The sequence below is a fragment of the Salvelinus sp. IW2-2015 genome, linkage group LG7 (assembly GCF_002910315.2).
Source record: "Salvelinus sp. IW2-2015 linkage group LG7, ASM291031v2, whole genome shotgun sequence".
In the NCBI taxonomy this organism is placed as follows: domain Eukaryota; kingdom Metazoa; phylum Chordata; class Actinopteri; order Salmoniformes; family Salmonidae; genus Salvelinus; species Salvelinus sp. IW2-2015.
The window spans coordinates 7,047,646-7,070,485 of NC_036847.1; the positions used below are offsets into that span (position 1 = coordinate 7,047,646).

At 43.5% G+C, this 22,840-nt stretch overlaps 2 protein-coding genes across 5 annotated transcripts in view; one reads left to right on the forward strand and one right to left on the reverse strand.

Moving 5' to 3' along the window:
* LOC111966291 (oxysterol-binding protein-related protein 2-like) overlaps positions 1–3,316 on the reverse strand; it is a 37,900-nt gene extending 34,584 nt beyond the window's left edge. For 3 of the 4 annotated variants that reach the window (XM_023990806.1, XM_023990804.2, XM_070444398.1), the window contains exon 1: positions 3,213–3,316. The gene's annotated coding sequence lies outside the window, so the exon portion shown is untranslated. The remainder of the gene's footprint in view (positions 1–3,212) is intronic. The other variant, XM_023990803.2, reaches the window with a different exon arrangement.
* Positions 3,317–11,616: 8,300 nt separating this feature from the next.
* LOC111966899 (microtubule cross-linking factor 2-like) overlaps positions 11,617–22,840 on the forward strand; it is an 84,143-nt gene continuing 72,919 nt past the window's right edge. The window contains 4 exon segments of the mRNA XM_070444622.1: positions 11,617–12,866; positions 15,020–15,264; positions 22,510–22,633; positions 22,635–22,670. Of these exon segments, the coding sequence (XP_070300723.1) occupies positions 11,955–12,866; positions 15,020–15,264; positions 22,510–22,633; positions 22,635–22,670 (1,317 nt within the window). The 5' untranslated portion in view covers positions 11,617–11,954.

Genomic DNA, 22,840 nt, shown 5'->3' on the forward strand with positions numbered 1-22,840 from the left:
AATAGCCATCACTAGACGGTTTCCACCCGGTTACATAACCCTGCACCTTAGAGGCTGCTGCCACATATACATAGACTTGAAATCACTGGTCACTTTAATAATGTTTACATATTTTTGCTTTACTCATCTCATATGTACAGTTGAAGTCAGAAGTTTACATACACCTTAGCCAAATACATTTAAACTCAGTTTTTCACAATTCCTGACATTTAATCGGAGTAAAGATTCCCTGTTTTAGGTCAGTTAGGATCACCACTTTATTTTAAGAATGTGAAATGTCAGAATAATAATAGAGAATGATTTATTTCAGCTTTTATTTCTTTCAWCACATTCCCAGTGGGTCAGAAGTTTACATACACTCAATTAGTATTTGGTATCATTACCTTTAAATTGTTTAACTTGGGTCAAACATTTCAGGTAGCCTTCCACAAGCTTCCCACAGTAAGTTGGGTGAAGTTTGGCCCATTCCTCCTGACAGAGCTGGTGTAACTGAGTCAGGTTTGTAAGCCTCCTTGCTCGCACACGCTTTTTCAGTTCGGCCCACAAATTTTCTATAGGATTGAGGTCAAGGCTTTGTGATGGCCACTTCAATACCTTGACTTTGTTGTCCTTAAGCCATTTTGCCACAACGTTGGAAGTATGCTTGGGGTCATTGTCCATGTGGAATACCCATTTGAACCAAGCTTTAACTTCCTGAATGATGTCTTGAGATGTTGCTTCAATATATCCACAATTTTCTTTCCTCATGATGCCATCTATTTTGTGAAGTGCACCAGTCCCTCCTGCAGCAAAGCACCCCCACAACATGATGCTGCCACCCCCGTTCTTCACGGTTGGGATGGTGTTCTTCGGCTTGCAAGCGTCCCCCTTACCTTTCGCACTAAAGTACGTTAATCTCTAGGAGACAGGACACGTCTCCTTCCTGAGCGGTATGACGGCTGCGGGTTCCATTGTGTTCATATTTGCGTACTATTGTTTGTGCAGATGAACATGGTACCTTCAGGCGTTTGGAAATTGCTCTCAAGGATAAACCAGACTTGTGGAGGTCTACAATTATTTTCTGAGGTCTTGACTGATTTCTTTTCATTTTCTTATGTCAAGCAAAGAGGCACTGTGTTTGAAGGTAGGCCTTGAAATACATCCACAGGTACACCTCCAATTGACTCAAATATGTCAATTAGCCTATCAGAAGCTTCTAAAGCCAAGGCATAATTTTCTGGAATTCCAAGCTGTTTAAAAGGCACAGTCAACTTAGTGTATGTAAACTTCTGACCCACTGGATTTGTAATACAGTGAATTATAAGTGAAATAATCTGTCTGTAAACAATTGTTGGAAAAATTACTTGTGTCATGCACAAGTAGATGTCCTAACCGACTTGCCAAAACTATAGTTTGTTAAAACAAGAAATTCGTGGAGTGGTTGAAAAACGAGTTTATGACTCCAACCTAAGTGTATGTACACTTCAGACTTCAACTGTATTCTACTCTACTGTATTTAGTCAATGCCACTGACATTGCTCATCCTAATATTTATATATTCCTTAATTCCATTATTTTACTTTTAGGTTGTGTATATTGTGAATTGTTAGATATTCCTGTACATTTGGAGCTAGAAACACAAGCATTTCACTACAGCCACAATAACATCTGCATGTGACAAATAAAAATGTATTTGATTTGGACTAATAGTGCACAGGGCCAAGGGTTTACATTGTTCCAGTTCTAGGAAATGTGGGGCTTTATCTTGTACTCTGTGATTCAAACTAACAGACAAAGGCACTACAAACACACGTCATGCATGTGTCTACATTGGCAAACTATAAAGGACAAATACTCAGACAAACATTGAGGAGTTACTACGTCCCACCCTGGCGCCCCTCGGGAAAGCCTTCAGGAATGTAACCTCTCTAACACCGATGACAAGGTAACCCAAGGCAGGGCAGGACAGTGCTGCTGTTGACTACAGATACACACCTGTACTGAGTAAGCTAAAGTTAGTGAGTCAGCACAATGTAGTGTCACCTGAAACCTGGGAGGACCATCACCCTCCCTTGAACTCAAACAAGAGACGCGTTCTAGTCCAAAACTCTATATCCTAAGCACCAACCACGTGTGAGCCTTTTCCATTCATACTCCTCAAAGGTAATGACTTGCATCCAGGCATTAACCTCATTGATCAGCGGAGTGCTGACACACATGGCCTCTGAAGGTTGTGTAAGTAAGTCACCGTGTTTTGGGAGATGCTTGGGTTGAAATAGATGCTAATTGACTGGTGCGGGCAATTATCGTGCTGACTGGGTTGTCAGGAGAAAGTCAAGGCTTACTATGCCCATGGGGAATTACCTGTCAACAAGGTTTCATCCTTACTCTAACTGTGCATCACAAATGGAAGGGGGATACGCACTGTTCAACATCTGTATGGCCCCGGTCATTGCTTGATTTCCGCCAAAATGCTGGTACTTCAAATTACGATGAAGCAGCCTAAGGTCCAGACCTGGGTTAAAAACACTACTTCAAATGTCTCAATTACTTTCACATACATTTCAATTGAAGTATGCAGATGTTATATAAAATACGCAAATTACACAAAATATAAGAATTTAAATAAATAATCAACCCAGGTCTGCTTGTCTCCAGCATCAAAGACACAGACAGGTTAACGTTCCCATACTGTGTTATGCACTAGCTGATGGAGCAGATATGATTCATTATCTTGTTGACAGAGACGCAGCATAGACACAGACAGGCAAGTGGAGGGAGTAGTCTGTCATGRTCCACCTCGAATTCAATAAACAAGTCAGTGGGATGTCGGTTGTAGACAATGGTAAATGTATCTCATACAAGCCATCTTACTTTCGTGATTAGTTAACTTGCAAGGCATACCTTAGTTAAGAAACCTAGGTAACGCGACGTTTAGGAGGGAGAGGCTAGTTAGCTATGTTGTATGCTAGCTAGCAGGTATACAATGTATTCGCTAGCTAGATCAATGCGACATTAACCTTTATAACACTGTATGTACTTCCTAGCTTACTATCAACTACACAATCAAACAAATTATTGACGTGTTGTCTTGCTTGCTCATATCCAGCTATGTTAGCTGGAAAGCTAGTCCGAGAGCTCGTCGAAAAAACGGAAGATGAAGCAAAAGTTTGCGCGTAGTTACATTACAGCCCATACACAAAACTCACAGAACTGTCACATAATTACTGTACCTGAAGCGTTGGGACACCTGGTAACGTTTGCCTTAATTTGAAAGGACAGGAGGACCACAAAACGGTGTGAATTGACACAGAAGCGGAAGTAGGTGACAACAGGGGCGGTCTTATTAACAACCGGCCAATCGGGTATCCTTGAATGGWCCGCCTGATCCACAAACACTGAGCCTATAAACCATGAACATCGTCCTAATATTGAGTTGCACCCCTCCCTCCTTTCCCCCCTCAGAACAGCCTCAATTCGTCAGGGAGTTGACTACAAGGTGTCGAAACCGTTCCACAGTGATGCTGGCCCATGTTGACTCCCACAGTTGTGTCAAGTTGGCTGGATGTCCTTTGGGTGGTGGACCATTCTTCATACACACGGAAAACTGTTGAGCGTGAAAAACCCAGCAGCGTTGCAGTTATTGACACACTAAAACCGGTGCTCCTGTCACCAACTACCATAAACGGTCTCCTCCCCTTAATATACAATGATTAAAGTGGATTTAACAAGTGAAATCAATAAGGAAGCATAACTTTCACCTGGTCAGTCTATGTCATGGAAAGAGCAGGTGTTCTTAATGTATTGTACASTCAGTGTGTATACAGAATACACACACACAGGCTGGCTGGTGGGTGGACTACATAACATTACACACAGTATTCATTTTTTTTAGGATACAAAAACATMTTTTTTTATCCACATTAGGGACAAGAAGATGTATGCCAAAAATGTATCTAATTACTAAATCAAATCAAATGTTATTTGCCACATGCTTTGTAAAAAACAGGTGTACTAACAGTGAAATGCTTACTTACGGGTCCTTTTCCAACAATGCAGAGCTAAAGATATATCTATTTTTAAATATATAGAGATAGAGACACAAGGAATAACTACACAGTGAATAACGAATAGCAATAACAGGTAAAAAATAACATGGCTATATACAGGGAGTACCAGTACCGAGTAATTGAGTTAGCTATGTACATATAGTAAGGGTAAAATGACTAGGCAACAGGATAGATAATAGACAGTAGCAGTAGCACATGTGGTGAGTGTGAAAGTGTGTGTGCGTGTGTGTGTGACGTCAGTTATTTAGCAGTCTTGTTTAGTAGTCTTATGGCTTGGGGGTAGAAGCTGTTCAGGGTCCTGTTGGTTCCAGACTTGGTGCACTGGTATTGCTTGCCGTGCGGTAGCAGAGAGAACAGTCTATCTATGGCTTGAGTCTGTGGGCCTTCCTCTGACACCGCCTGGTATAGAGGTCCTGAATGGCAGGGAGCTTGACTCCAGTGATGTACTGGGCCGTACTCACCATCCTCTATAGACCCTGAACGGTCGGGTGCCTTGCAGCCGTACCAAGCGCCCTGCGCGGCCATGCAGTCATGGGTAAACAGGGAGTACAGGAAGGTGAACAGGGACTACCGTACAAGTGACATCTGACCCAGCAATCAATTTCCAGAGGACAGGGGACTTGATGAATGATGATGAAAAATAGGCCTACTGTTTGTTTTTCATTCCCATCATTAATATCTGAAATCTCCTAATAGCATGGTATTACTATACAACAGCCATCAACACTCGCTGTCTGCTCTCATGGATACTGCCAAAGTCAGGTGTGCAACCATGTCCATATGAAGGCTCAGGATCATCTCACGATAGCTGTCTGGAGAATAGTAATCGATGTATTGAAGTTGATAATGCTTTCGCTGATGATGCTGGTGAAAGTACTTGAACTGTAGTGGAGACACCTCCGATGCAAACATGTAAAACTGTGTTAAAAAGTGAATGATATCACATTGACAGACGTTGTAGACACATCAGGCAATCACGTACAGCAACTGATGGGGAGAGTATTTTGCATCCCCAGTCTACTAACCTCCAGCATGTCCTGTACCAGAAATAGAGCTGGGAGGGATGGGAGTAGACCTATAGCAATAATCAGCATGCAGTGCATTGTTTATGAGGGATACGTTTGGCTGTCCTGTACTATTCTGCTCATCGATAATGGAGGCAGCAGTCACTGATACACCCACCTGTCCTCAGATCACTATAAAGCCATGACGACAGGCTTCTGCCATGACCTGCAGTGACCATGTCACAAATATGCACTCACTGCAGATTCTAGTGTTCTATTTTAAGATTAGGGGTTAGATTTAGGGTTAGGGTTAGAATTAGGATTAGGGTTGGGGGTTAGGGGTTAAGGGATAGGGTTAGACTTAAGTTTAGGGGTTAGGGAAAATATGATTTTGAATCTAAATACATTTTAGGTCCCCACAATGATAGCAAAACATATGGTGTGTGTCTGTGTGTGTGAGTTTCATATCAGAGAGAGACACTAGAGGAGGGAGAGAGAGGATAACAATTAATTTCCAATCCTTCACTGAGAGCAGATGAGATGTTGAGTGGATCAGACAGGTTCTTGTACTAATTGTGTTATATATTAAAGTCTGATGATTTGGTGAGTGAGGGTGTTATTTTATCCATTCAAGTACTGCCCAGTTCTGGGCTCTTCAACAAAACATAGACCTGCTTGTCTACCCTCACCCTCCTAAAAACCAGGGGGAATTTATTAATAGTTTAACCACAGGCAAGCAATCCATCGCTCTGCACAGAGAGAGTGCATAATTATGGCCATTGTTGAAGCGGCATCGCCCCGATGGTTCATGGCAACCCGAGAGAGAAGTTGTTGAGCCCGGCCTCAGAGAAGTCATTCAGCATTATGTACGGTAATTACACAGATAGCCAGTGCTAGAGTATGCCACAGGCTGGTTTTGTTTCAGCGATTCGGAGAAAAAAAAAGTATTCTCTCTCTCGGCATATCATGAGTACAGGTCAAAAAAAAATATTCTTGTGGAATATGGCTTGAACAAGAAGGCTTTGAGTGGATGAAATTAAAGTGCCATATATTTTATAATCAGATAGGCTTTTCACAAATGACATATCACATAGTTGTTTTTCTCTGAGAAAATGTTGTGTACTTCAAGGAGTAGTCATATTCATTTCAGGGGTAGTCTAATTCACTCTTACCAGTACCTCAGCTGACATGCCCTGATTTTCCCTTGCGTTGTCCTTACTGGCCATTCTTCATATTCCCACTAGATGGAGGTAGAGAACTGTGATGCATGTGATGCATTTTCTTGATCTACTTCCAAGGTCAGTTTGAACAGAAATCTATTCGGTTTCCATTATATGTTGTCTCACAATCTCTAGATGAAATCTGTCAATGGGTCAAATCTGTAACTGCTTTGAGAGTGAATTGAAGGCAATACAGATGTTGTGAGAATATCAAATAATAAAACAGAAACAAATTGATTTGGCCATTTGATTCAAAAGACAGCTCAAATTGAATGTAGGCTTACCCTTACACACAAAGGTCACATGCCATTACTGTGATGTATGTCACTCACCACCATATTTAAAGTATCTAAGGATTTAAGGAGCCTGAGCCTCCCATGTGACACATCAACAAAGAACAAGCAGAGGAACACAATAACATGGCCAGATAAAAGATGAACACACAGTTATCGTCATTGTTGGCATCCTAACCATCACTCTGGAAACATGGTGGCAAAACACCGGCGCAGGGGCCCCAGAAATAGTGTTCATCTAGCTCCTTGAGCGAGAACAGATCAGTAGGGGGGTCCTAATGTTGATATCGTTATTACAGTTACGCAGGCCATCGGGATCAGGGATGAAAGCTGAAGAAATGCTCATTATCCATACTATCAATATTTTTACTTCATATCCCACCAGCGGCTGGGCTGTTTAAACCACGGTTTAAATCTGTCTGAGAATGCTGGCATGCTTAAGGAATAGCACTGCTGATCGCTAATAGCCATAACAAGTTCTCAAAACTTATGTTGAGGATGACTGGATTCCAATTACTGTAATGTAAAGACTTGCTTGGACAGCAGTTTTTCTGTATGGGTATTAGCCTATACTTTATGTCCAGAGAGGATGGAATTCATATCATTTGACTYTAATAAACTGGAAGGAAAAGAAGGAGGTGTTAGGTAATTAAGGACTATGTCTACTGTTAATGAGCGTTGGTTGTCTCTCCTTCCCTGTTCCAGCTCTGTGATTGGTGAAGCCCTTGGCCCAGATGCCACCTGTGATTCCACGCCATATCCTGGCTGTGCCAAGAAGGCAGACCTGGCAGCCCTGGCTGGCACCACAAAGTGCTTTGTTGACACTATGCCCATCCTTGCAGATGGCATATACATTTACATGTGAGTCATTTAGCAGATGCTCTTATCCAGAGTGACTTACAGTTAGTGCATTCATCTTAAGATAGCTATAGGTGAGACAACCACATATCACAGTTGTAGTAAGTAGATTTTTCCTCAGTAAAGTAGATATCAGCGAAGTGTGTGTGTGTGTGGGGGGGGGGGGGGGGTAAGACTGAGATGTCTTTTTTAAGATACTCTTTGAAGCGGTAGGGTTTAAGACGTTTTTGGAAGATGGGCAGGAACTCTGCTGTCCTAGCGTTAGGGGGATTCTCATTCTGCCATTGGGGTGCCAGGACAGAGAAAAGCTTTGGCTGCCTAGCTGGCCAAATTCATATAATACCCTATAAAATACTAGTTATAGAACTTGTTGCTATGTTATCATCACTATCTATCGACAGACACACGGACGGACGGACGGACAGGCAGATAGATAGATAGATAGATAGATAGATAGATAGATAGATAGATAGATAGATAGATAGATAGATAGATAGATAATAAGATAGATAGATAGATAGATAGATAGATAGATAGATAGTTTCCCACTGAGACGCTGACAGCCTTCCATGTACTCTCTCTGTGTAAATCCCCCTTGATAGGTTTTATGTAGCCTAACGTTGTTACGGGATCCCTGGAGGAAGCTCACAGCTAATCATGACTCCTACTGTGTGACATTCTGTCGGCTCAGCCCTAATTTATGTGCTCTCTGCCACCTCTGGCCGAACAGCAAATGAACCAAGACAATACCCAAGGATCAGTCAGCCCTTCCCCCATCAAGGGACCAAAATGTATCAATTCAATTCAAGGMGCTTTATTGGCATGGGAAACATGTGTTAACATTGCCAAAGCAAGTGAGGTAGATAAGTGTCTCTCTCTACGGCATCCAGAGGACTGGTTACTGGAATGTGTGACAGAATAACGACACGGTATCCATCTCTGGTATCTTTCTGAAACGTGTCCCCTAAGGAGGACTCTGATGCTATCTATATGGATGTATGACCTCTGTGGTAACTTGTGTCTGTACAGGCTGAACTCTAAATGATTCTATTCAAAGGGGTTTTATTGTCTATTTACATTGGTCTCATCCCACACACAAGGCTTTAGATGCTGTGACACCCTGTGGAGATTTGTCCTGGGTGATCAAGTTACTGTAAACTTGGTATAGTTTGATTGGTCAATGGTGGTTGGTTTTTGTTTGAAGAAGTTACACCTTCAGATGGTATAAATGGAATGAAGGTCTGATGTTCTCTCTACTATCCTGCATCCTGTCCATTGGAGAACAGTTGTATGATATTTGCTCATTTCCTAGGCATCTAGGCCTTCGGCCTAGTAGGTATCTCTTTGTTTTGTCTTGTAAGTTAACTTCGGGATATATGTGCCTATAATTGTTCTCTGTTAATGTCAGTATCTCTATGCCTTGTATGTGAATCCATTCATTTTTATTACGTTATTAAATAATGCTTTCTTTGGTAATCGCTTCTCATGACTATTCCTTGGTCTTAGTCAGTAAAACGCATAATACTTGATTGCACATGGTTTTACTATAATGTTAAATGGAGTCAGATATACCTTTTAATAGACTATGGCCATTAATTGTGTAGTCTTAATACGGGTCACATGTGAGGTATACAGTGAGCTCCAAAATTTGGCGACATAGTGACCATTTTTTGTTTTTTTTTTGGGGGGGGGGGGTATGATATTTATGCCTCTGTAACTTTCTCACTCATCATTATTCACTTCGTTCAGGATTATCCACAATCATGGAAGCATTCACATTAATGTTGAAGAGTTTTTCTAAACGGCTTGTATTCTAAGGATATTTCTAAGGATTTTCTAAGGAAAATACCCTCAAATTAAAGCTGACAGTCTGCACTTGAACCTCATAGTCATTGTATCATTTCAAATCAAATGCTGGACTACAGAGCCAAAACAACAAAACATTTGTCACTGTCTCAATAGTTTGGAGCTCATAGATTATAAATATATTACCCCATTACAATTATCCATTGCTGTCTTACAAGTGCCTTCCACAGTTTATGAATCCAATATGAATATGCTTTTGAGAAGCTGGGGTAACTATCAGCCTGTATTAGACCCTGGATAGGCTGGAATTAAGCCTGTGAGTGTTAGCCAGGAGCTTTGCGCTGTGTGTGTGTCCGTGTGTGTTGTGCCCGCATGCGTTGTCTGTGTGTGTCTGTGCGTGTTGGTGTGTGTGAACAGCATAGTATTAAGCAGTCATTATAGAGTAAGGTAATTAGGAGTATGGGCTTTGTGTGCTCCTGTGTGATTCCTGCGTCATTATTCAGAGAATACATTCTTCCACTGAGGCTTAGATCTGTGTTGAACTGTTAGTCTGATAGACTCTTCATTCTGGCACATGACAAATCCAGACAAAACAACACATGATCAGGAGAGAAACACATACAAGTGTTAAAAAATATTACAGCATTGAGACTGAAACTTGTGCTTATACCCTAAGGTGTCAATTTATATTTAATGTGGTTGTATAATAACTGCCTATCGACGCTAAGATTACACATATTATTACAGCATATGAAATTTATACTGTGTGTGCATGCGTGCATGAATGTGTGTGTGTGTGTGTGTGTGTGTGTGTGTGTGTGTGTGTGTGTGTGTGTGGTGTGTGTGTGTGTGTGTGTGGTGTGTGTGTGTTGTGTGTGTGTGTGTGTGTGTGTGTGTGTCGTGTGTGTGTTTGTGTGTTGTGTTAGGGTGTGGGCTTGGTTGGGGGTTTTGGGGGTGTGTGGGTGTGAGCGTGTGGTGTGTGGTTGGGTGTGAGAGAGAGAGAGAGCGAGAGGGAGAGGGAGAGAGAGAACAATAGAGCCTGTTTCAATGAACAATAAGTGAAAGAAAGTAAGACAGAAAGAGAGAGAGAAAGAAAGAAAGATCGTAGGAGGTGAATATACACACAGGTGTGCTCCAGTGAAATGGAAGCAGGCCAGAACGTGTTGTGGGGGCCCCTGTGTTCTCAATCCTCTGTGTGTGCTGGCAATGATGGATATGTGAACTGAATACACCACTGTCACACTGTAAAACCGGGGAAGGGCCACAGAACCAAGTGTCTCTCAGTGAAAATAATGCTGATGTCATTTGCCTGCAGGTCGGGAGAAATGCACATGGAGCCAAATAATGTCTCCTGAGAGGAAACTATGTTCATAAATAGCGATGCTAACATAGCAACGAGTAAACATGTTCTATAACCGTTGATCCGGCCCGGGCTTATGTTTTGCGCAACATTGTAACCTATGTTTGAGACCAATGCGTGACAGTGACTGTGTGAGAAGCCAGCCTGTATCTCTCACAGGACTAGAATGAGATTCACTTTCTATGATCTCTCTCCCTCTCTGCTCTGAGAGACATCAGCCTGCACCTCTCACCTCTCCAGAGTTGCACTTCATCATTTATTTCCTTATAGCAGGGGTTCCCAAACTTTTCCAGCATTGAGGAACAAAGAAAATGTTGGAGTTTTAGAGCTAATTTTCTTGCAATTCTATACATTGTGCCACGTCTAACTTGTATTCGTGTGATATTTCAGTGAGAAAAAAATTACAACTATGGGCTAAAATGTTGCTGGACCCCAGGAAGAATAGCTGCTGCCTTGCCAGCAGCTGATGGGGAGCCTTACTAAATACAAATACAAATAAAAAAGCTGACATGGGCTAGTTGATCTGGACATTTCTGCCAAGTTATAAATAGATCTCTAAGGTATGCAATTACTAACACGACAAGAGGAACTGATGATGCACTACCTAATTTCGAAATTGCACCTTGTGCATTCTACTATTACAACTTTCAAGAGTACATCCAGGCTGTATCACAACTGGCCGTGATTGGGATTCCCGTAGGGCGCACAAGTGGCCCAGCGTCGTCCGTGTAAATAAGAATTTGTTCTTAACTGACTCGACTAGTTAAATAAAGGTTACATTTAAAACATTTTGTTTCGGTACATCCCGGTACATCCCGATCTACAAATGAAGTACTGCTTATTAGACCATGTATAGTTTACTGTCCAAATAGAGTTTGATTCTGAATTAAATAGGCAGCCTATAGCCTATGTTTGTAGTAAGCCTATATGCATCCTAGTTTTATTGTAGTCTCACTTGTGCTTCTTGAAACGATCTACATGTCTGGGTGGCAGCAGAGAGCTCCAAGTGATGCTGAGTTTCCAGATAGCAATTCGTCACAGACAGAACAGCTAGCTGGGCGGAGAAATAAACCTCCGGAACACACTACCACTGTTCCTACCACTTCAAACCGCGCCGGCGAGAGAGTCGCTTAATGCAAGATAAGTAGAAGAGGGGCAAAAACCTAAACGAAAGTCATCCTAAAACCTGGAAAACATAATTACAACGTGTTACAACTTGCAGTTCCTATCTTTCTACGCTGCTGCATCCGGCTTATTCGGGATTGCTACAGTGTATTTGTTTGCAGTTGTGAGACAAATTTCAACTTCTACCTCTTCTGATAGGGGTTTCGTTTCTGTTTTCTGTAGTTGTCAAAGCGGAATGAATGACAAAGACAAAGGCTGATGTTCATTCGCCAACTCACTTTGTCTCGCCCAAGGAAAGGAGACACAGGCACAAAATGGAAAGCGGGACGGAGAACGCCAACAGCGGGCAGGCGCAGCCCCAACAACAGCACCAGTTCGAGCAACAGCCCGTAGTGCAGTCCATCCAAGTGAACGAGAAGAAAAAGATCAACCGGGCTCCATCACCTGCCAGACCCAAGGATGTGCCTGGATGGTCCCTCACCAAGATCCGGGGAGGCATCGGTACACCAACACTGAGCGTTAAACCAGGATCCATACATTTAGGCAGCCGGGTGTCCAGGCGTAGTCCAGGTAGCGGAAAAGAGACCAAATCAGAGAAAGGAAAACTGCCGGGGAAATCCACACTATCGGTTGCCAGTGCCCAGAAGAGCGGCAGTAAATCGATGAAAGGTGGTCGGAAGAAGGTGTCCGATGCAAGCAACGCCTCGGACGACCTGAGCAAAGACTCTGGTTGCGCCGCGGGCAAGCTGTCGCCAACGGATAGCAGTTCCGAGATCTCCGATTGCGCCTCGGAGGAGAATAAACTCTCCACCGATGCTCTGAGTAGTGACACCGAATCCAGCAGCCGAGGCGGGGGGCCCGAGGGCGAGAAACCGAGCAGGGACTGCGGAGATGGACCGCTGGATAGGGGTACTCGTGGTGACCATCATGCCAAGACCCCCGTAGATAAGGACCYACTCTCATTTGGAGTGGAGACCGGGGAGGGGAGCATTTCTCCGGGGGATGAACGGTCTCTCACCTCGTTCGACAGCCGGGTGCCTGCCAGCACATCCCTGGCTTTCTCCGACCTGACAGAAGAGTTCATGGATGGCATGCATGAAGAATTTGTCCGGGAAATCGAGGAACTGAGATCAGAAAACGATTACCTAAAAGTAAGCATATTTTTACTGATTTGCTACAGACATTCCTCACTCTGTTTGCTCTCATTTGTGAAAGTGAAAAGGTTTAAAAAAATTAAAAAATAATTATTTAAAAAAAACATTATTTTAAAAAATCTCTCCAATAACAGTTCTGTAAGAGATGGTTCCGGAGAAACTATTTTAATTGGATCATCAAAAACAAAACCTAATATATTTATGCATAATCACTGTTCTGCACTTCAGGATAAAAGCAGGGCAATCCATGCAAACCCAAATTGGCCACATAGTCAACAACACCTTGAGTGCATAATTGATTACTCCCTCTACCCTCTTGTCAAAAGCAACAACAAAATACCACCCTGTGAAGGCACCGAGACTTCAGGGTTGGTCAGTGTTATTTCGGACTTCATTATCAATGTTGCCTCAGCTGTTGTGTTCACTGCTCATGATGGTCAGGTGGTGAATGGCCAAAACATCAGAGGTGGTCGGACATGCAGGTGGTTGTAGTGCGCCCATCCATTACGCGCTGGAGGGTTACAGTGACCTGGTTAAAACAGCTTAACTYATTGTATTTTGTGAAACAATATTATCAAGGCCGGGGGGCTTTACARGTAGGCCGTCATTATATATAAGATTTGGTTCTTAACTGGCTTGCCTAGTTAAATAAAGGTTAAATCAACAAAAAAAATTAAAAATAATTGACATGCGTCACGGAGACTGTCTCAGTCAGAGTGGTTCAATAATTCATTGGATTACCCTACAGGCCTGCGCAACATAACGGTTTATCCAAACAACTTCTAGGCTACTACTAGTACACTTTATTTAATATTTAACTGGTCTGGGACAGCAATATTAAGATTATTATGGTGTACATAGACTACTAGGCTATTTGGTGGCCAACTAAGATGGCCCTTCAAAAGAAGGCAGTTTACTCGGACAGTCCACTGTGCATGAATGTGTAATACACACTCCCACAACAATAACACTCATGTAAGGTTTTTGGGTCATTTCAAACCATAATCATCAAATCCATTTTACTGGTTATTTACCATAAACAGCCATGGGGTGCCACATCATTTTTCTTAAGTTTAATTATGCGTAAAAAATCAGGTCATTCGTGCAGCCAGAGTAGTACTAGAGCGCAACATCTTTATTTATTTATCCCYTGCTTTCTCTCGCTGGTCGTCGGCACGCCTGTCTGACTAGCGCAGCTGTTTTTGGGGGGTAGCCTGCGTCGTGCAGATGCTGCAGTCGAGAGCGCCCTCTGTCCTCACTCACTCCACACACCATTGTTTACACCGGGGTCGCACCACGTGACGCGCTCTGCAGTGAGTGACCCACATTCCCCCTGGCAGCCCTCGGCATATTAGCAATGCGATAAAAMACTTCTATTTACTACTACACACTTCTCCCACCACCACCCTTATAAATACTTGATCTGCCTTATTACTACGCCTCTGTCAGGGGGGTTGTAGGATTTGGGCTAATGCCTCTTCAACCGTGTTGTTATGTAAGTAGTAGTAGGGAATTCTAGGAAGGCTTTTTGCGTTTGATTTAAATCTTACCTTGCAATTGTTATTATACACCTTTCTATCAGGTGGGCAAAGTTCAGTTCTGTATTAATCTGTGTTCTGCGCTGGTTCGCCCCTGCAGTGGTTATGTAGGCAATGGGGTTGTTAAAGCTACATTCTTACTGCAATGGGCTAAATCAGCATATCTCCTTTAAAACGAAAGTAAAAAGAAGACACCTGTACCATGTCAGATACAGAGTTGAAATGTATTACATTTTGAGTTTGCATCCCAATATGACACGTTATATACATCACCGAAATATAACAAAACCGTTTGACATAGAAGCACTGGATTTTCATTCAGCTTAAAACCAKAAAAAAAAGATTAATTATGAAATTATGAAAATTATTAATAACATTCCACCCATGAGGCCACTAGGTAATTTGACTGCAGGAAAGGCCTACTGAGTCTGAGATGATGATACACACCCTGCTAAGGATACACTAATGAAGAGGGTGTTGACGATGACTGGTGATCTGATGCTGAGACAGTCCCTATAATAATGGTGTCATTTGTTACTAGCTCATCAAGACCATTTTCTACCATTCTCAACCGTCTTCTCCTCCACCCTTCCCCCGACCCTCTCTCCCCAGGATGAGATGGAGGAGCTGCGCTCGGAGATGTTGGAGATGAGGGACATGTACATGGAGGAGGATGTGTACCAGCTGCAGGAGCTGAGGCAGCAGTTTGAGCAGGCCAACAAGACCTGCCGCATTTTGCAGTACCGCCTCCGCAAGGCCGAGAGACGCAGCCTCCGCGTGGCCCAGACGGGACAGGTGGATGGGGAGCTCATCCGTACCCTGGAGCAGGACGTCAAGGTGAATCTGGAATGGAGAGCGTGTGTGTGTATGCCTTCATCGACTTTCGATGGGCAGCCAAGATTATGTGTGTGTGTCTGTGTGTAAGGCTATGCATACATCGTATATGTCAGTAACACAAACAGAACTTGACGAGAGACTGAACTCTGGGTAATTGCTAGCATTTAGGTCCTTGCAGATTTTCGGAAAATTCAAAGAAGGGGGGTATGACATAACAGGTCAAAGGACAAAGGTTACATTTGGCTTTAAATGCATACATTCACACACCATTGATGGGATTTCTTGTTAATGGAGACATTGCGGGTTGTTGGTCTTCCTACTGAACTGAGGCTGTGGTTACACATCCCAAATTCACAGCCCTCTGTGATCCATGTGACAGAACCACAATGTGGTCTTTCTCAGGAGTCGAGGAAGGAGGGAATAGAGGGGAGGGGAGAGGGTAATGATGTCATCCCCTGAAGGCAGGCCCTGTTCCTGCTGTCCCTCACTAAAAACAGTCCATTTGTATATCWTTTTTTTTTAAAGAGAAAGAAAGAAACAGGTGAAAAAAAGTGTCCCTTCTTTCTGGCAAGGTAATATTGTGCCTTTGTGCCGGCCGTCTGTGCTGACTCTGGGGAATAAGGATTTGGTGTCGCTCCCGAGTTAAGTCCTCAGCAGCCAATCGGGGTGCAGCGGGTGGGCGCAGGGCTCAACGGGCCGGGGGAAGCCAMTCAAAGAAGGCCATTAACACAGGAAACCAAAAACAAACCACAGGGATGTGACCCCGGCTTCCTCGGCCTCCCCTCTCCCTCTCCGTATTCTTAAACAGCTAGGGCCAGTCACGCAACACATACCTGATTGTTTCTGCCGGCTACCAACTAAACCAGATCACATTTCTCAGCCCTCTTCCCTCACACTGGGTTTTAACACTCCCATGCACTCCAGACTCCCTTCAAACTGAGTTCCTCTAACCYTCAGGCCGGTGTTCTCAGATAGTAAGGCGTATTCACGCACCAAACAAGCACTGGGGGAAGGAAATGTGTCTTGACATGTTTGAGAGGATTTGGGCTGTATTCCAGGTGATATTTGAGACCTGTCCTTTACCAGCCATTGTAGACCTTCTTCTGCTTGTCAGCAAGAACACACTACTTTGTGTTTGTGGCACAGCAATGAGTTATTGAACAGTTAGTATGTATTATGTATGTTATGTACATTCAGTAAATACAGGTCGTTTCAACACATTGGGGTAGGTAGGTTCCTTAGACGAAAATAACTACTTTGTGGCTATGGTCAGTCTTTATTAGTCACACAGTACTCAACCAACGTGKTCACATAAAATAGCATACTGTAAGCTGATAGGGCTGTACCAGTAGGGCTATACTTTAAATTGGCTTAACATAATTATTGCTCTCTCTCCTAAGTCCTTGTTCCCTTGTGACATACACAGTGAGCTGTTCCCACTTCCTGTTGCATCCTGCTCTTCAGCGCTCCGCAGGGGGAGGGGCGTGAATGTGCAATGCATGCATTTTTGCATGCGAGTACGAGTGTGTGTGTGTGTGTGACATCTGGAGATGGTCGTGGGATTCTCCTGGTCACTTCCTGTCCTTTCTGACCCACTGTCCTAATTCCAGAGCTATGACACATAGGAAATGGAAAACAGTGAGGTCTTCCATGACAATGGAAATGTGCTGAGGGATATACAGTAGATACCAGTATGATATAGAATCAGTCTCTCATTACACTGTCTAGGTCAGTGGATTTTATTCAGGGCAGCTAGCCTTTTCATTCCATAAACATTCCATTAACAACATCTCTCCCAGCCTGGATGTTATGATGCTACAGTCATTGTTTGCTGGGGAAACTGACTGAGGTCTTTTATTTCTAGTCAAAGGCACAGTCTCTCACACATTGCCTGTGATCTGTGATGGGGTGGGGTGTGAAAGATACCATATCCTTCCCCCTCTTAACTTCACATATATAGGATGAGTGGGCTTAGCCTCTGTGCACTCCTGCATAGCAACAGCTGAGTTGCCGTATGGCGTGATGTGACATATAGGGAAGGAAAGTAGGGGTTGTTGAGATAGGGAGACAGAGAGAGAGAGGGTGGATTCCTTCTCTCTCCTCTATCTCCCTCTCTCCATCCCTCTCTCAGCAGCAGATAACGGCTGGGCAGCAGTAACAGCAGCATCCTGGAGATACCAAAAGAAACCGTCTCCATGTGTCAGCCAGACACGCACGGATCAGAGAGCCGATTGGCTGGCTCGAGGAGTATCAGGAAGTATTTTTGTCCCTGTGCCTGCTCAGCACGGCACTAGACGGAGCGTGTGTGGATGCCCACCATGTGGATTATTTTGTAACCACTAAACAACTGTCGTGCAGGAGTCTGCTCTTTCACTGCTAAAGAGCCTTTTATAGATAGACAGAAGAGAAGAAGATGATTCTTTTCCGTTTCTAGAGGCTGCAACAGGAAGGATAACAACTAGATGGCTGAGCCTGTTAGCTGATACTGCAATACTAGATCCTATCATTAAATGTCTAAGCTAGATGGTAAATACTCAATGCTTTCATAGAGTATGCTCTCCTTTGTAAGCACTTCTTAGCTCATTAAAGTAGAAAATACGATATCTCTCCAAGGTTATGTACAGTAAGGCCTTGGCTATGGGCCCTAGTCAAAAGTAGTGCACTACGTAGGGCATATGATGCCACTTGGGACACAGACATGGCCGATGCTTTACACACTCCCCCCTCCTGTGCGTACTGCCAACATGCAAAACGGCGATGATAAAATCTACAGGGAAGTCATTGTTAAAAGGCGTGTGGAGGAACAGCTGTGCCAATGCTGACAGGCAGGATCAGAAGGGGAACAGGGTGCTGCTTCAGCACACACACACACACACACACACACACACACACACACACACACAGACACCACCCACCACACACCACACACACACACACACACACACACACACACACACACACACACACACACACACACACACACACACACACACACACACACACACACACACACACACACCACACACACACACACACACACACACACACACACACACACACTCACACACCCATCAGCACCACACACTCACACTCCCATGCAGGCACACACACACACACACTCCCATGCAGGCACACACATGTGTGCGTACACACACACAAACACACACACCAACGAACCCACCCTCAAGATGCAAAAATTCTCGATCACACACACACTCACCCACAAAAACATGTGAAAGAACCCGTTTGATGGGGGTGTGTGAGATATGTCTGCTCTTTGAACAGTATGATCAATCAGTCGTGTCGTGCCCTGGTGGTTTTCCCCGGCGCGATCGTCGGATACAGCGGAATTTCGACGTTAGAAGTCATCTTGAAGACCAGGCACTTGCCCGCCACATCTATCACACAGATGTGACCCAGTCCTACAAGAACTATAGATCTCTCCGCTCTCCTCCTCAGATATCCAACTTACACCGCCTCCTCTATCAGCGTCTCCACCGACAGCTCACAGAAACCCACACGTGGCACTCACCACCACCAAACCGCGCTTGAGTACGGTCCACCACTTAGACACTGATCTCAGATGCTCACAACTAGTGATTGTCATCTACGTTTGTCACAAAAAATGGTAACCGGCTTAAGACCACCGTTGCGGGACTGACAAACTGAAATCCCTTCTAAGAATTCCGATGTAGTTATGGCGACCTAGAGAACTAAAACTTCACCCGACCTTACAGAGAGTACTGCTGAAACGCTAGAAATCACCTAATGAGTATTCTCTACCATTTATCCTATCTTAAATCACAGCATAAAAAGTATTCCTTAGCTAAGCTCCACGAAGCTCACAAGAGAAGTCAATCACATGAACAAAACTCAAGTCCATACTATCACACTCAATCAAGATAGAGCTCTCATTCTCTTACTATAACTGAAAAATACTCCCTATGAGATACTAGATAAAATATGTTATTCTAAATTTCTACCACTCTATATCAACCATCTGTATCACAATTATCCGAAATTAAACATAGCATAAACCCATTATACTAAGACAACTGCTGCCACACCTACCTACTGTTTTACAAACTAACGAAACCAAAAAATGGCCCACCCACCTAACGTATCAACGTCCCCACCCCCCTCCAATCTCATCCCCTTTCATACACTCTAATCGACACCATAGCACCTCGAAAATGATCCCACATACACACATCGTAGTCTCTAACCCTATGAGACATCCCGCCCACCACCCCCGCATCTAACTGCCTAATATAACAAGGTCAGCTAGACATCTCTTTGGCACCACCTACACGCGTAGCCCTAACTCCCCATGATAATCTTTTATTTCGCACACTCTTCTCTAGACACCTAGACTAGAAAAGAGTGAGAGCACCACAACCCGCTGTATGAACATACCAACGAATGAAAAAAGATCTAGACAGGAACAGAGAGGAAGAAGTATAAATCCAACAACAATCCAAAAGTAAAAGCAAGGTGCAAAGAAAAGATAGAAAATAGTATAGTCTAACCAAAATCAAAAAAGATCGCGACAAGGAAATAGGAGGATAAGAACAGCACGCAAAGACAACCCTTCGAGAAGAGTACATACTCCCACAAATCAGATACCCGATAAACCGAAACCACAACCCGAGATCCAAACCTCTGGAGAAATCCACACAAAGCGAAATGACCGATCCATGTTCGACCGATAGCTGGGAGCGAGATTGACCACAAACCAGAGCCAAAACGACAAACCCCAGAAGAACTGAAAGCACAAAACAAGAATAGCAAAACCTACAAAAGACACACACGAGGCAAAGTCTGAGAATAATATAGAACAAGAAAAAGCAAAAGGTGAGACATATGAATTTAGAGCGCAATAGTAGTGGGAGCATCCCTAATGTACCTACGAGAAACTCTGGGTCAACAATCCTCAGATGGGCCAAATCCTCAGACACACGAGTACAGCGAACAAGGCTCCATTGTAACGTAATCCATAATGAACATCCGCAACCATTGAACACCGTAATCACCTGGTTATAATAGCCAGCGAGAATCTATAGACAAATCCAACACACCGCCACAGCTACTAACCACACGACCCAACGCCATTCATCGCCACTACATCAAAACAACGCACCAACCACACACAGACTTCACAACGTTCCACACGCATCAGACCTAACCTACACGACCATATCGAGCAAAGAGCATAATCGCAAAATAAGAGACCACTTCCAAACATCAAAGCACGACACGCAACATCCAAATCTACACTGTAGACCCATATGCACTCTCTCATGCTATCCTCCGTGTAATCATAGCTATCAGATACTGTACTCCCACCCCACACATCACAAATGAGAAGACTCTCCATCTATCCCATGCTATATGATTATTCAGATACTATTCTTTGACAAAGAATGTAGAGAGGAACATAAAGCGAATAAACACAATAATGTAGCATTCACAGGTGCTACCTGTCAGAAGCTGGCTTAGATATCAGTTAGCTGTTAGTGGTCATTACCGAAGTCTATACTCAAGCTCTGGAAACGCTTCTATGGTTACACAATAGCTATGCACAGCACCCAATTGCCTATATACACAAAAGTGTAGTCTACTACATGCGCCACTCTCAAGATTTTGCCGTATTGATGATTACTCTGGCCTATTGGTATTATGAGATATTATCAAGTAGAGCACCCTGTACATGTGTCACATCGGCGCACTACAATCGAATGATCCGCACACCCAGTATACTAAGATTTAACTTAAATTCATAAGATTATTATCCCACAATGTCATAACTGACTGCGATTTGCGTGACATGTATGCAAACCACGAGATTGAACATGCAGCGCCTGGGGGGTGTCAGCTGCCCTGAGGTGCACCTAAGTCAAGAGTTAAACTATACCCACCAGGACGACAGCGACCACACACACAGCCTGAACATACCCACAAGCTACTATCAAACGGATCTACTCGACTTCCCACTATCTACACACACACAACACACAAACACACACACCACACACACACACACACAACACAAACTACACACACACACACACACACACCCACACACACACACGCCACACACAACAATGTTGTTGCCCCCGAACCGAGCAGAAAAACATCAAAAGAATATCCACTCATCTAGATAGTGTCTGTGTTGATCCCCAACTGCATGTAATGCTCTTCCTACCCCTCAGGGGAACCTATATCCAACTTTAAGAAGATCAGCCTTAATAACAGTCTTGTTCTGTAGCAACATGTCAACACATGATGATGTAAGAGCTGGTCTCTGCTCTACTCCACTCCTACCCGTATTAGTGATGATACTGGAACACATTAGTGATAGTACTGGAACACATTAATCATGATACTGGAACACATTAGTGATAGTACTGGAACACATTAATCATGATACTGGAACACATTAGTGAAAGTACTGGAACACATTATTGATAATACTGGAACACATTAATGATAATACTGGAACACATTAATGATAATACTGGAACACATTAGTGATAATAATGAAACACATTAATGATAATACTGGAACACATTAATGATAATACTGGAACACATTAATGATAATACTGGAACACATTAGTGATAATAATGAAACACATTAATGGCAATACTGGAACACATTAGTGATAATACTGGAACACATTAATGACAATACTGGAACACATTAATGATAATACTGGAACACATGGGGGAATGGTTGATTACTTGTTAGATATTACTGCACTGTCGGAACTAGAAGCACACCCATTTCCTACACTCGGACTTAACATCTGCTAACCATGTGTATGTGACCAATAACATTTGATTTGATTTGACCAGGTCCAGGTGAAAAGCTATGATTCCTTATTGATGCCACCTGTTAATGCACTTCCATCAGTGTAGATGAAGCGAGGAGACAGGTTAACGAAGGATTTTTAAGCCTTTGAAGACAATTGACACAACTGTTGGAAGCATTGGAGTCAGCATGTGCCAGCATCCCTGTGGAACGCATTTCAACACGTTGTAGAGCCCATTCCCCGACGAATTGAGGTTGTTCTGAGGGCAAAAAGGGCTGCTAATGTTTTGTACACTCAGTGTGTATATGGTCATACTGGAAACAAATCACAATTTATAAAGGGATTCATAAAGTCATTTGTATGACTCTGTGGATCATGCTTCTCAATGAACCTCTGATGTTGACCACCCTCCTCATGTCTCTCTCTCTCGTCTCCATCTTTGGACTACAGGTGGCTAAAAGACGTGTCCATCCGGCTGCACAACGAGTTGGACTCTGTGGAGAAGAAGAGGGGCCGTCTGGAGCAGGAGAACGAGGAGATGAGGGTGAGGCTCCAGGACCTCGAGGTAGCCAAGCCAGGTCCTGCAGGCTGAGATGGAGAAGCAACGAGAGGTAAGACATTATGTCAGTAAAGGCTGGGTGGGTGGGATTGGGCTGAGCTGAGCTGGGATTACCATGGTTGGGCCGTGTGGATAGGGCCAGAGAAGTAGACATGGTGTGGTTTGGCTGGGCTGGGCTTGGTTGGGTTGACCCTGGCTGTGTCTAGCTGGCTGAGCTGGACT